The 12,995-nt window shown below is 39.7% G+C and overlaps 1 protein-coding gene across 1 annotated transcript; it reads right to left on the bottom strand.

Moving 5' to 3' along the window:
- Positions 1-749: 749 nt before the first annotated feature.
- Positions 750-12,938, bottom strand: EAPP (E2F associated phosphoprotein). The gene is made up of 6 exons (XM_008509243.2): positions 12,493-12,938; positions 8,673-8,854; positions 7,545-7,640; positions 6,222-6,339; positions 5,275-5,388; positions 750-1,315 (listed from the first exon to the last, which is right to left on the bottom strand). Exons 1-6 carry the CDS (start codon positions 12,564-12,566, stop codon positions 1,039-1,041), a joined length of 861 nt encoding a protein of 286 aa, XP_008507465.1. The 5' UTR covers positions 12,567-12,938; the 3' UTR covers positions 750-1,038.
- Between the last annotated feature and the right edge of the window lie 57 nt (positions 12,939-12,995).

Here is a 12,995-nt window from a genome sequence, read left to right on the forward strand (position 1 = left end):
AGTAGCCAGGCTGTGGCACTGGCTCACATAGAAGAACCAGAAGGACCTACAACTAGAATATACAACTATGTACTGGGGCTTTGGGGAGGAAACAAAAAACAAAAAGAGAGGAAGACTGGCAACAGATATTAGCTTAGGGAAAGTCTTTCCCAGTGGAAAAAAAAAGTACATGTATTTCCTGACTTCTGTCCACTCTATCACATTTCTATTAGAATAACAAGAGGACCTTGAGTTTCCTAATGTCATTTTTACAAACAGTCCCATCATATTCTTTTAAAAAACTAAAATGTGCAGATGCCTACATTTCCTCCTAGCTGCCACTAATGATTTTTATATTATTAATAGCAAAAAAAAAAAAAAAAAATACCTTGGTTGCTGGCCAAAAAAAATTCCAGGACAAATGGTAGGCACAAAAGGAAGCAACAGGATTTTTAAGTCCAAGGCCAGAGGGTGAGGTTGCTCTTCCTCATCACAAATTTCTGTCTTATTATGTAAATTCATTAAGTTTAGAATACTGCTAAGTACAATCCTTTTAGGGAAAGACCTAAATTAATTACTCAAGGCAAATGGCAATACTAACCCCATGTAATTGTAACAGTTACTAAATACTGTCATTCTCTCACATGGGGTAGAAGGAAAATAAAGATACTTCCTAGCAAAAACAATACACACAGAAGTCAGGAAACAGTTTCTAATTTGATCACACCAAGGGTATATCCAAAATAAAAAATACCACTCTGAAACAAAGATTACTTGTAACTCCAGAACACTTTAATTTTAAAGGGCTTTGATAAATAAAAAGCCCCACAGTTTCCAAAGGTCCATCAAAAAGGAATGAATTACCAGTCCCATCAGAGCTGTGGAAAAGTTTTTAAAAAAGGAGGGGGAGGGATGAAGGATGATAACCATTCTCTTTCAAAAAGATAAAGACAAAACACAACCACTAGAATGTCACTTGATATGAAGAGGCAGGAGAAAAATAACTGTCCATACTTGCCTTATACACAGTATTGGGCAATTAAACGCCAACTTAGCTACTTAGGAATGACTTGCTAAAACGTTGAAAAAATGAAAGACTTCATCCTTGTCGTAGACTGCCACTTCAGTGGCACACTCGGTGCACACAACTGGGTGATAGATTTCCTCCACTTCCGTCTCTGCCTGCTCTGCAGCATCTTCACGGTTGGTCCTCATCTTCTTATGGCCTCGCCTCTTCTTCCTGTTCTCTGGGGTTTTGTATCTTAGAACCTCCTCTTTGTTGACAGAACAATTCATCACAAACATTGCTCTATATTGAGTTTTGTACGATTCATGTCTAAGAAGAAAATGAAATGGAGAATTTCAATTTATGTTCTGTTTTAATAATTATCCATTTAGATAAAATTTGAGAACACCGAAAACTGAAATACCAACCAAAGTAAAGACACAAGAACAAAATAGGAAAGGTAAAGAAATTTAAGAGCTATTTTAAGAATAGGAAGAAACTTGTTAATAAATGATAGTATAAAGAATGAATATATCTTCCTTTCTACTGCCTTAAAAGTAACTTTTCTCTCAGAAAAAATTGATTTGCTTCTCAAATTGAGAACAAGAAAAGCTGCAGAAAAACTTGAGAGGTGACGTTTAAATAATCTTTGTGTCTTTTCCCGTTGTGGCCTGAGACTCTGCCCACCTCTCATTCCAGATGGTACCATCTGGTTACCATTTTAGTAAAAGCTACTTTTAATAGGTTAAAGAGCTTCTGACCTCATAATGCCCACTCTTGGCCTTATTCCTGCAGTCTAATGAACAGACAACGCTTCCTTTGTTCTCCTCATATACTTAATAGTTTCCTACATCTTTCTCCACTTAGCAAGCTGCTTTTCTTTTTTTTCCCCTTGAACTTCATGTAACAGAAATACCTGTCTGGCTAAGAACAATGAACTCAAGTTATGCACTCGTTAGTTACAAATGTTGATCTCTACCACCACCGCATCACCCCCCGACCACCAGGAATTTAAGACTGTGCAAGCCAGTGCTTCTCCAGATAAAACTATAAAAACTTCATTTATACACCACTGTACTGGAATCCTATATTAATACAGAACACAATTTTTTTTTAAAGATTGGCACCTGAACTAACAACTACTGCAAATCTTTTTTTTTTTCTTTCTGATTTTTCTCCACAAATCCCCCCAGTACATAGTTGTATATTCTAGTTGTAGGTCCCTCCAGTTGTGGCATGTGGGATGAGGCCTCAAGATGGCCCAATGAGTGATGCCATGTCCGCGCCCAGGATCCAAACAGGCGAAACCCTGGGCTGCCGAAACAGAGGACGCGAACTCAACCACTCAGCCACGGGGCCGGCCCACCAGAAAACAATTTTTATTAAGGTCAATTTCCACTGTTAGATCATGAAGCAATTTCTTTTGAGTATGGGAACCCTGTAACACCGTTTACTTTGGAAGAAAAGCAGCTTAAGTACAAAGACATTTTATTTTTTCTTTCTTTCAATAACATATTCTAGGTGTTGATTTATATACATGTTGCCCACAGCCGCAAAGGGCGAGGAATGACAGGTACCGCCAAGGCTACTTGGGTTGTTTAAGCAATCAAAGTTTATTGATAAAGGGAAACAGAACAAGGAGCAGGGATAAAGGGGAACAACAAATCAGTACTTACAACATCCACACCATAATCAGCCTGGGAAGTCTCACTGAGGAAAGGACACTTTGCCTCAGACCTGGACAATCGGCACTCCCACCCGCCCTACAAACTATTGGGACTTCCCCGGCTGATTATGGTGTGGATGTTGTAAGTACTGATTTGTTGTTCCCCTTTATCCCTGGTCCTTGTTCTGTTTCCCTTTACCAATAAACTTTGATTGCTTAAACAACCAAGTAGCCTTGGCGGTACCTGTCGTTCCTCGCCCTTTGCGGCTGTGGGCAACAATACAAAACGCTTAAGAGCTCATATGAGTACAGAAATTAATTGTTGCAGACGATAAAAAAAAAAACCTCAAGCTAGCTAATAAGAATAAACTGCTTTTGGGTACTCATTAGTTCCTAGAACAAATCCACCACCTACATCATTGCTTAGTTTCAGTTAACTCGATTCAGAACATGGACTAAGGTAGGCATTTATAAGGCCACCAAAAAAGGGGGGAAAAAAGGAAAAGGAAGGGAGTATATTTGGATTAACAGAATGAAGGGAAAAAACACATGATCATCTCAACTGATGCAGAAAAGCATTTGACAAAATTCAATATCCTTTCGTGATTAAAAAACGGAATAAACTAGGAACAGAAGGAAACTTCCTCAATACAATAAAGGCTATATATATGAAAAACCCAAAGCTAACATCACAAGCAATGATGAAAGAGTGAAAACTTTTCCTCTGAGATCAGAAACAAGAAAAAAATGCCTGCTTTCACCACTTCTATTCAACATAGTACTGGAAGTTCTAATCAGAGGAATTAGGTAAGAAAAAGAAATAAAAGGCATCCAGATTGGAAAGAAGTAAAATTATCTTTGTTCACAGATGACATGATTTTATATATAGAAAACTCTAAAGATTACACAAAAAAACTGTTATCAAATAAATGAATTCGGTAAAGTTGCAGGGTACAAAATCAACACACAAAAAAATCTGTTGTATTTCTCTACACTAGCAATGAACAATCTGAAAAGGAAAGCAGAATCGAGGTTAACAGAGACTGGAGTGGGTAGGGGTAAAGAATGGGGAATTATTGCTTCATGGGTACAAAGTTTCTGGTTGGAATGATGAAAGAGTTCTGGAATTGGATAGTGGTGATGGCTGCACAACACTGTGAATATAGTTAACGTCACTGAGTTGTACACTTAAAAATGGCTAAAACAGGGCACAAAACAAGGGTGGCCACTCTCACCAGTCCTATTCAACACAGTACTGGAAGTCCTAGCCAGAGAAAGTAGGAAAGAATAAGAAATAGGTATCCACATAGGAAAGAAAGAAACTAAATTGTCTTTGTTTGCAGAGGACATGATCTTATAGATCAAGATCTTCAAAAATTCTAAAGACTCCAGCAAAAAACTGTTGGAATAAATGAATTCAGCAAAGTTGCAGGACACAAAATCAATATACAAAAATCAGTTGCATTTCTATATACTAACAACAAACTACCTGAAAAAGAAATTAAGAGAACAATCCCACTCACAATAGCATCAAAAATAATAAAATACTTAGGCATAAATTTAACCAAGGAGGTGAAAGATCTATATACGGAAAACTACATACTCTATGATCTCACTTATATGTGGAATCTAAAAAAACTGAACTCAGAAAAAGAGAGTAGATGTGGGTGGGGGGGATGAATGAAGATGGTCAGAGGGTACAAACTTCCAGTTACAAGATGAGCGAGTTCTGGGAATGCAATGTACAGCATGATGACTATAGCTAACAGTACCATATTGCATATCTGAAAGATGCTAAGAGAGTAGATCTCAAAGGTTTTCACCAATACACAAAAAAAGTAACTATGCGAGGTGAAGGATGTATTAACTAATCTTATTGTGATAATCATTTTGCAATGCACATATATCAAATCATATTGTACACCTTAAATTTACACAATGTTATATGTCAATTATATCTCAATAAAACTGGAAAAAAATTTTAAAAAATAGTATAGTTGACAATAAGCTGAATATTCAAATAAAATATTCAACAGAAAAATTTTTTAAATGGTTAAAATAGTAAATTTTATGTTACATATATTTTATCACAATTAAAAAAAGAGTGTATTTGAGAGATTATGTCATTCACAACATATATACAGTTTCACTGAATTCTTTTTTTTGTTGTTGTTGTTGTTTTATTTTTTTCCTTTTTCTCCCCAAAGCCCCCTGATACCTAGTTGTATATTCTTCGTTGTGGGTCCTTCTAGTTGTGGCATGTGGGACACTGCCTCAGCATGGTTTGATGAGCAGTACCATGTCTACGCCCAGGATTCGAACCAATGAAACACTGGGCCGCCTGCAGCTGAGTGCGCGAACTTAACCACTCAGCCACGGGGCCAGCCCCTTCACTGAATTCTTGTCAGCACTGGCAAGTGCTTTATTAGAAAAGCTACTTACAACAGAACTACAGATAAGCATAATTATTTGTATGAAGATCAGTCATGTAGCACCAAGGATATATGAGTACAGAACTTTATCAGAATTCCTAAGTACCTCAAGTCTATTTCAGATTTAAACAAAGGACAACCAAGTTGTTTCTTTGTTTTGTGTGTGTGTATGTGTTGTTACACTTTATTACCTTTGACAATCAAGACACAGTGTAGTCATGCAGGCAGGGCAATTCAAGACAGCATCACTATTTGGAACAGGCTGCTGTTGTTGACGAGGCCTCTGCATTCCAAAACCATGGTAGCTAGAACAGAAAAAGGAGGAGCGTGGAGGAGGGAACATAATGGCCTTTATAAAATCAAATTTGAAAAGGACCATGGAGTTTCCTCTTGGGATGATGAAAACGCCGTGAAATTAAATAGAGGTGGTGACTGCACAACACTGTGAATATACTAAATGCCACCAAATTGTTCGCTTCAAAATGGTTAATTAGGTTATGTGAATTTCACCTCAATTTAAAAAATCAAATTTGTAAACAGTTAAAAAAAACAATTCAAGCACAAAAGATAACATCCATTCTTCACCCTCATAAATTTTATCTCCCAGTAATTTTAAATTGCGACCATTTGAAAAAAGTCAGCCTCGTTTCTTGAATGGAAAAACTGACTACAGCAGTTTGAATTTAACAATGGGTTTTTTTTCTTTGCTTCTTTTCTTTTTAAAGATTGGCACCCGAGCTAACATCTATTGCCAATCATCTTTTTTTCTTTTCTTCTCCCCAAAGGCCCCACTACACAGTTGTATATTCTGGCTGTGCTATGTGGGACACCACCTCAGCATGGCCTGAGGAGCAGTGCCATGTCCACGCCCAGGATCCAAACCGGTGAAACCCAGGCCAACCAAGCAGAGGGCACGAACTTAAACTCTCAGCCATGGGGCCAGGCCCTCAACAACCGTTTTTTAAAAATCAATTGTCTGACAGCAACTTGCTAGCTATTTTCAAAATAAACTATTCAGCTGTTTTTTCTAAAACTTCTCTGTTTATGTCTGTATAAACATATACACATACATTCAAAATATGAATGTAGTGAAAATTATTTTTTCTAAAGATTCTAAATATTAAACTTAAGTTCTTACCCTCTTCTCTGCGCATCAACCCAGGCCTGATCTCTGTTATCCTTCTCAGGATCATACAGCAATTCATCATTTGTTGGAATCCTGTGTCGTTTCTTCTTTTTCTTCTTGGTCACCTGTGCTAATTTTGAAAATGTTAAGGATGTGGCTAAGCATCATGTCTAAAGTTCACATCTCTTTAATACAGAATGAAGAATCCAGTTTCCTAAGCTATATATTTTTTTCTATTTTCCTAAAAACATTTTTTAAACTATTCCTCCAAATAAAGTTCTTGTCAAATTAATACGGCACGAAAATTATGCCAGAGGAGGCAAAAACTGTTTCTTCACCAAAAACTGGTAGCTCAAAAAGTGAGCCCAAACAATGAGAATTCAGAGTCTCAAAAAGGCCACTCAAATCAAGCCAGAATAGAAACTATTTTTGATGTTTAAATTCTCTACTATATATATTCCCATATATATATGCTACTGAAATCAGAACAAAAGTTATCTCAAAATGAGTGAAAAAAAAAAACTATGGTCATCCATATACACTAGACTTTTAAAATGTACTTGAGCAGGTCAATATTTAGGCAATAATATATAAAAATACAAAATTACTTCTTTAATAAATTTGTTATTGGTATATTCCAGTGCAATTACTGATATGATTAGTTTTAGCTCTTGTTTGTTCAACTTTGCTCAAATTTTATAGAAAATCAAATCCAAGGAACAGAGAGATTGATTAAAAAAAAGCAACGAGTCAGGAAAAATTCTGCAAGAGAGTAAAAATATAGACACTGTTTGCAGGTGTGACAGCACATGTTGCACTCTAAGGAACCTGAGGGAAGAGAACCAGGAGCCCCGAGGAAGGAGGTCCTGAGTGGGGACAGACTCTCCCTCTCCCCAGGGGTGGCTACGCAGCACAGCTGTTGGTCCCATGTCTTCATACGTACGCATTCCCATCTGTTCTGATTCATCAATCCAGCTTTTGTTTTCACATCAAGGGCCTGCAATTTCTCTTTTTTTCCCCCTGCTTTTTTCTCCCCAAATCCCCCCAGTACATAGTTGTATATTTTAGTTGTGGGTCCTTCTAGTTGTGGCATGTGGGACGCCGCCTCAACATGGCCTGATGAGCGGTGCCACGTCCGCGCCCAGGATCCAAACCGGCGAAACCCTGGGCCGCCGAAGTGGAGCACGTGAACTTAACCACTCGGCCACGGGGCCGGCCCCAGCCCACAATTTCCTAAAAGATAAAACTCACAGGGAAATCCTTACATCAAATAATTGCTAGGCAAACCTTTTTTCATAAAATATAACTGCTAAATCTGGTAAACATGTTACTTACCTGCTTTGTCTTCATCCTCAGAATCAGAATCAAAATATATATCATCATAGTACTTTGTGGGAACTGCTCCAACTTTCCCATTTCCCAGGGAAGACCCTATTCAAACCACAAGGGAAGTTTACAGACTAAACCATACATAATTGACAAGAAAACACTCCATATATTCTTCTATCACCTCAAAGTAATACCAACTCATTCCCAATTTCACTTGAATGGAAAAATACTTTCACGTCAATGACTTAACTGGATTTCTGCGCTCTCTGCAATCACAGAGAACTGTTCCTCCTTGATTAAGTGTTCCAAATCATGAGAAAACTATTCTCTCTCACTTCCCATAAATCTAATTAAATAAAACCGGCATATTTCCAGGTTGCCAGCATACAATCTCTACCTTTCGGCCATGCAGAATACTGTGGAGACCCAGGAGTAAACATCTTGTTTTAAGAAGCTTTAAGGGAAAGAGGATAAAAGCCTTACCGAGAGGCAGGGGACGGAGTCAAGGACTCCTGCTCTTGTGCCTTGTGCCACGACATTACCTGTACTTACGTCATCATATGCCTGCATCCCTAATTCTTCCTCTCATTTAACGTCTGCTTTTGCTTTCATTCTTATTATCATATATGCTTTCAGTTCTTAACAGTTAATACACTAGCACATCAACACAGAAACCAAGGCTGAGGGGTCGTACTTTCACAAACCAGTTTCAGGTCAGGCACATTTTACATAAAGACCAAATATCAAAATGAAGTATGTCTCCTTACTTACTAAAATGAGACAGGAATTTGTGGTGACACATCATTCAATCTGCCATATCAGTGCTACATAACCCTAAAAATACTTCTATAAGCTTGTGTGTCTTTTTTTTTTTTAATCCTGGGGTAAAAATTACAAAAGGAAATCACATAAGTAAACAGTACCAAATAGTTTCTTTTCAACAACACAGGAAACTTCTTCACTAGACATCAAAGAAAACTATGCTCAGGTTGCCAAACACATTTAGTCATTCACTCAATAAATATTTACTGAGTACCTACTGAAAATGCTGGAGACACAACAGAACACAAATAAGATTCCTGCCCTTAAAGAGCTTAGGAAAATATCTCTATGAAAATCTAACTAAAAGTTTACCTGTTTCCAGAGAGGACAGCTTGTCCTCCATTGTTTTTATGGTGGAATTTAATTCAGCCTCCATTTCTTTTTCAAATTCATCTTCACTAGACGATTCACTTTCTCCAGTAAGGCACTCTCTGATGAGTTTTCGTTTCTGGTCAGGAGTTCCATGTAAAAGCACATCCACTTCATCTTCAGAACTAGTGCATATTTAAATCATAAAGAACAGGAATATTAAAGGATTAAAATAACTTAAAACTCCCATCATGTCGCTGCCCAACAATTTTAAGTTTTACAAGGTTACATTTGATCTATCTGTCATATTACATTCTCACTTAATAGATCAACTGTTTCTGCATATTTACAAATATATTTTTTAATGTCTGCAAAACATTTCCTCTTGTAGATGCTGTACATTATCTCTAACTCTTTGCTATTAAACACTACAACAAACAGTCCTGTATATGTACTTTTGTATCTTGATTTCCTTAGGATAAATGTCTAGAATCAGATACAAACCTCTTTCTGACTTCTTGAATTATCATACTGCTTTCCGAAAGTATTGCACCAATTCATAATCCCCATCGGTAATAACAAGTTTACTTCACAGAACTGGGAGTTTTTTAAAACTCTGGATACTTAAATAAAACTTAATATATATACCCAATACACAGCTAACATAGCCAAACAAAATGTTAACAGGCAACAATTAAATATTATAGTTTAAAAGGCACAGTGCTACAGAGAACTATAAAGAGAGAGAAAGCTAAATTATACGCCAAATTCTTCTGAGCAATTTCTGCCAATTTACTCAGCCTTTTGTGCCAGAGTTTCCCCATCAATAGCAGTATGACAGAATTAAACCAGATATCAGAAAGAATGAAATGTTATCAAAATGAAGGAAACGCCCAAGACATTTCTAATATAATCAGCAGTGCATACATAATGTTCAATTATCCATGGTCTGATGAACAGTTACAGACTATTCCTGGTTTCTGCTTCTCTATTTTTCCCTTCTGGAACAATGCCTTTGAGCCTCCAGCAGAAGGTAAATCAGAAAAATGCAATTCACACCAGTTTTGCTAATGATAGAGGCCTTATCAGATTCTACACCCATTCCTCATCCTCACCAACATGCTCCCTTTCTCCCTTACCACTACATTCACTCGGGTCCTCTTAACTCTGCCCGTACCACCACATCCTAAGGCTCTCCAGGCACCCAAACTCTTCTGCTTCATTCTACCCTTAACCCTGCTGCCAGAATGCTATTCCTAAAGAACTCTCATCACATCCCTACTCAACTATGAAAGAAATCATCCATAGCCAAATCTCCGAGCACAGTATTCAAAAGAACCTTCCACAATCTGGCTCCAACTTATCTTTTCAATCTGATCGCTTACCATTACCCTTGAACTACTCCAGCAGTCTTCAAATGGGGGCAATTTTGCCCCCCAGGGAACATTTGGCATAGTTAGACACATTTTTGATTGTCACACTCAGAGGCGGCAGGAGGGGCTACTGACATCTAGTGGGTAGAGGCCAGGGATGCTGCTAAAGATCCCACAATGCACAGGACAAGCCACAATAGAGAATTATCTGATCCAAGATGTCAACACTGCCAAGGTTGAGAAACTAATTTATCCTACATACCAGTGTTCCCAAAATGTGGGAATGTAGATTATTTTAAGCAGTGGAAAGCAGACAACTCACTAAATAACAATGAAGCCATTGCTGGTGGGGATGTAAAATGGTACCACCATTATGGAAAACAGGTTGGTAGTTTCTTATAAAACTGAACAGCAACTACCAGACAACACAGCAATCACACTCCTGGGCATTTATCCCACAGAAATGAAAGCTTAAATTCACACAAAAAGCTATAGATGAATGTTTATAGCAGTTTTATTCACAATAGCCCAAACTGGAAACAACCAGATGTCCTTCAACGAATGAATGGTTAAACAAATGCAGAACACTGCTCAGCAAGAAAAAGGAATGAACTTCTGATACCTGCAACAATGTCAACGAATCTGCAGAGAATTATGCTGAGCGAAAAAAGCCAATCCCAAAAGGTTATATACTGCATGATTCTATTTATATAATATTCTTGAAAAATGACAAAATTTCAGAAATGAAGAATAGATTAGTGGTTACCAGAGGTTAAGTAGGGCGCAGGGGCAGGAAGTGGTAATATGAGGAATCCTTGTGGTGATGGAGATGTTCTGTGTCTCGACTGTATCAATGTCGCTATCCCAGCTGTGATATGGTACTAGAGTTTTGCAGTACATTAACATCGGGGGAAACTGGGTAGAGGGGACACAGTGTCTCTCTGCATTATTTCTCACAACTGCATGTGAATCTACCTCAAAATAAAAAGTTTAATTTAAAAGTGAATCACAAGGCAAGAGAGTTCTATTTTTTGCAAATTTTCTTCAATGCTTGTGATTATTTCAAGAGAAGTCTCAGCATTTAGCACTGCCAGGTGTGTCAACACATCACGGGCCTCACACATTCCCGAGCACGCCAAGAATGCAAGGTTCTGACCACTCTTCACCCAGGCCTGTGTTTGCAGTGAACAACCCTGAGGGATGAGGCAATCTCTCTTTCCAAGGCAAAGAACAGGCTGATTTACTGCCTGCTGTAAAAGAAGTGGATTCTCCAGGCCCAAGTGGTCCTCAGCCAGGATGCCAACCCACCGAATGTGTAGCATCCGTCTGGGCCTCTCCATGTAACACCTGTAAGAGTTGGGAAATAAGAGCAACCAACACAAACTTGATGCTCCTGCTGTTTGCTGTGCTGTGAGTTGTCTCTGACTCAGGAGTCTCACGTCTTCTGCCAGCTTCCATGAAACAGTAACAGGCTATAAAATATTAGCTTACAAGTAGGGTAAAATCAAATCCTGACAGACACCTCTTAAACATCTAACATCAATCGCCCTTTTTAAAACAAGCAGCATTCGATGCAGAGCCTCGAGCAGGCAATACTAATAACACTGTTTCATTTTCACAGTATTTATTTTTATAGGCACCTTACCAGTGGCAACTGTCACAAGATTACAAAGTTTCCCTAAAGAAATTTAACTACAAAAATGTAAATTGACTTAAAGAAAAATATTAAATAAATAACAACACAGGTGAATATGGAGATGGTAATGGCAGAATGACTCAAGCCCAGGAAACACTGCTATATTTCAATCAAACTGAATTACTAATTGAAGCCTACATATACCCCCTTTACAGACCGGACTCATTAACTGAAACGCTTTTTCACAGGGAATCTTGGAACGCATCCTCACTCCCCACCACGGAAATCTTCACAGGAGTCTGAGCTCTTCTATACCGTAAAAGACAAATATCTTATGACTGACCTCTGTAGCCCAAAGCAAGCACATAATAGGTGCTCAAAAAAAAAGGTCTGTCAAATATTCCCTTACTTCTGTTTATGGCAGTTTAGTCTTCAAGATTGTCATTTCACATTAAATCCCACGAGCCTCACGACATACTTACGATGTAATTATTATATTTCCTTTTTACAGATGAGAAGCTGAGGTCACACTGCTAGTAAGCTGCACAGGCAAGATTCGATCTCACGGCTTTTGAAGACATACGCGTGATTCCACAATATCCCTCTTCCCTGAGCGGGTGTCAGCCCCGCCTCCCCCGTGGGTGCGCGACCTCACCAGAACCCCCTCGGCGTCCCACAGGGGACAGCGGGGCGCGACAAGCGCCCGAACCGCTGGGGAGAGGGGCCGCACGGGCCCGGCAGGCGCAGCCCGGGGAGGAGGCTAAGGCCTGGCCTCGGCCCGAAGTCTCGGGGCCGGGGCGCGGCAGGGGCCCACCTGCTCAAAGCCGGCTCCTCGTCGCTAGGCTCTTCAACTGCGTAGGGGTCATAGTCACCTTGGAACCGATTCATGATGGCCTGCGCGCCCAGATACCGTCTACAGGCGTTCGCACAGTATCTGTTTACTGCGCGGGTCCCTTCCCTAAAGCGTTCCGCACGCCACTTCCGCCCGCACTTCCGCGCCCTTCCTGCGCGCCTGCGCAGATAGCCCCAGCGAGGGGGCGGGGAGAGGGGGCGGGGAGAGGGGGCGGGGAGAGGGGGCGGGGAGAGGGGGCGGGGAGAGGGGGCGGGGAGAGGGGGCGGGGAGAGGGGGCGGGGAGAGGGGGCGGGGAGAGGGGGCGGGTCGCCGGGTCCCACCACAGCCTTGCGCAGTTTCTGCTCAGCTGGAAACGGCTACCCTACTACCGGAAATAGTAATCAGCCCCTTCATGAGTGGCAGTCTCTGAGATGAACACTCTACGTGCATTGTCTCCCCTCGTGACGTGAAGAAGCAGAAATCTA

The sequence above is a fragment of the Equus przewalskii genome, chromosome 1, assembly GCF_037783145.1.
Source record: "Equus przewalskii isolate Varuska chromosome 1, EquPr2, whole genome shotgun sequence".
Taxonomy (NCBI): Eukaryota; Metazoa; Chordata; class Mammalia; order Perissodactyla; family Equidae; genus Equus; species Equus przewalskii.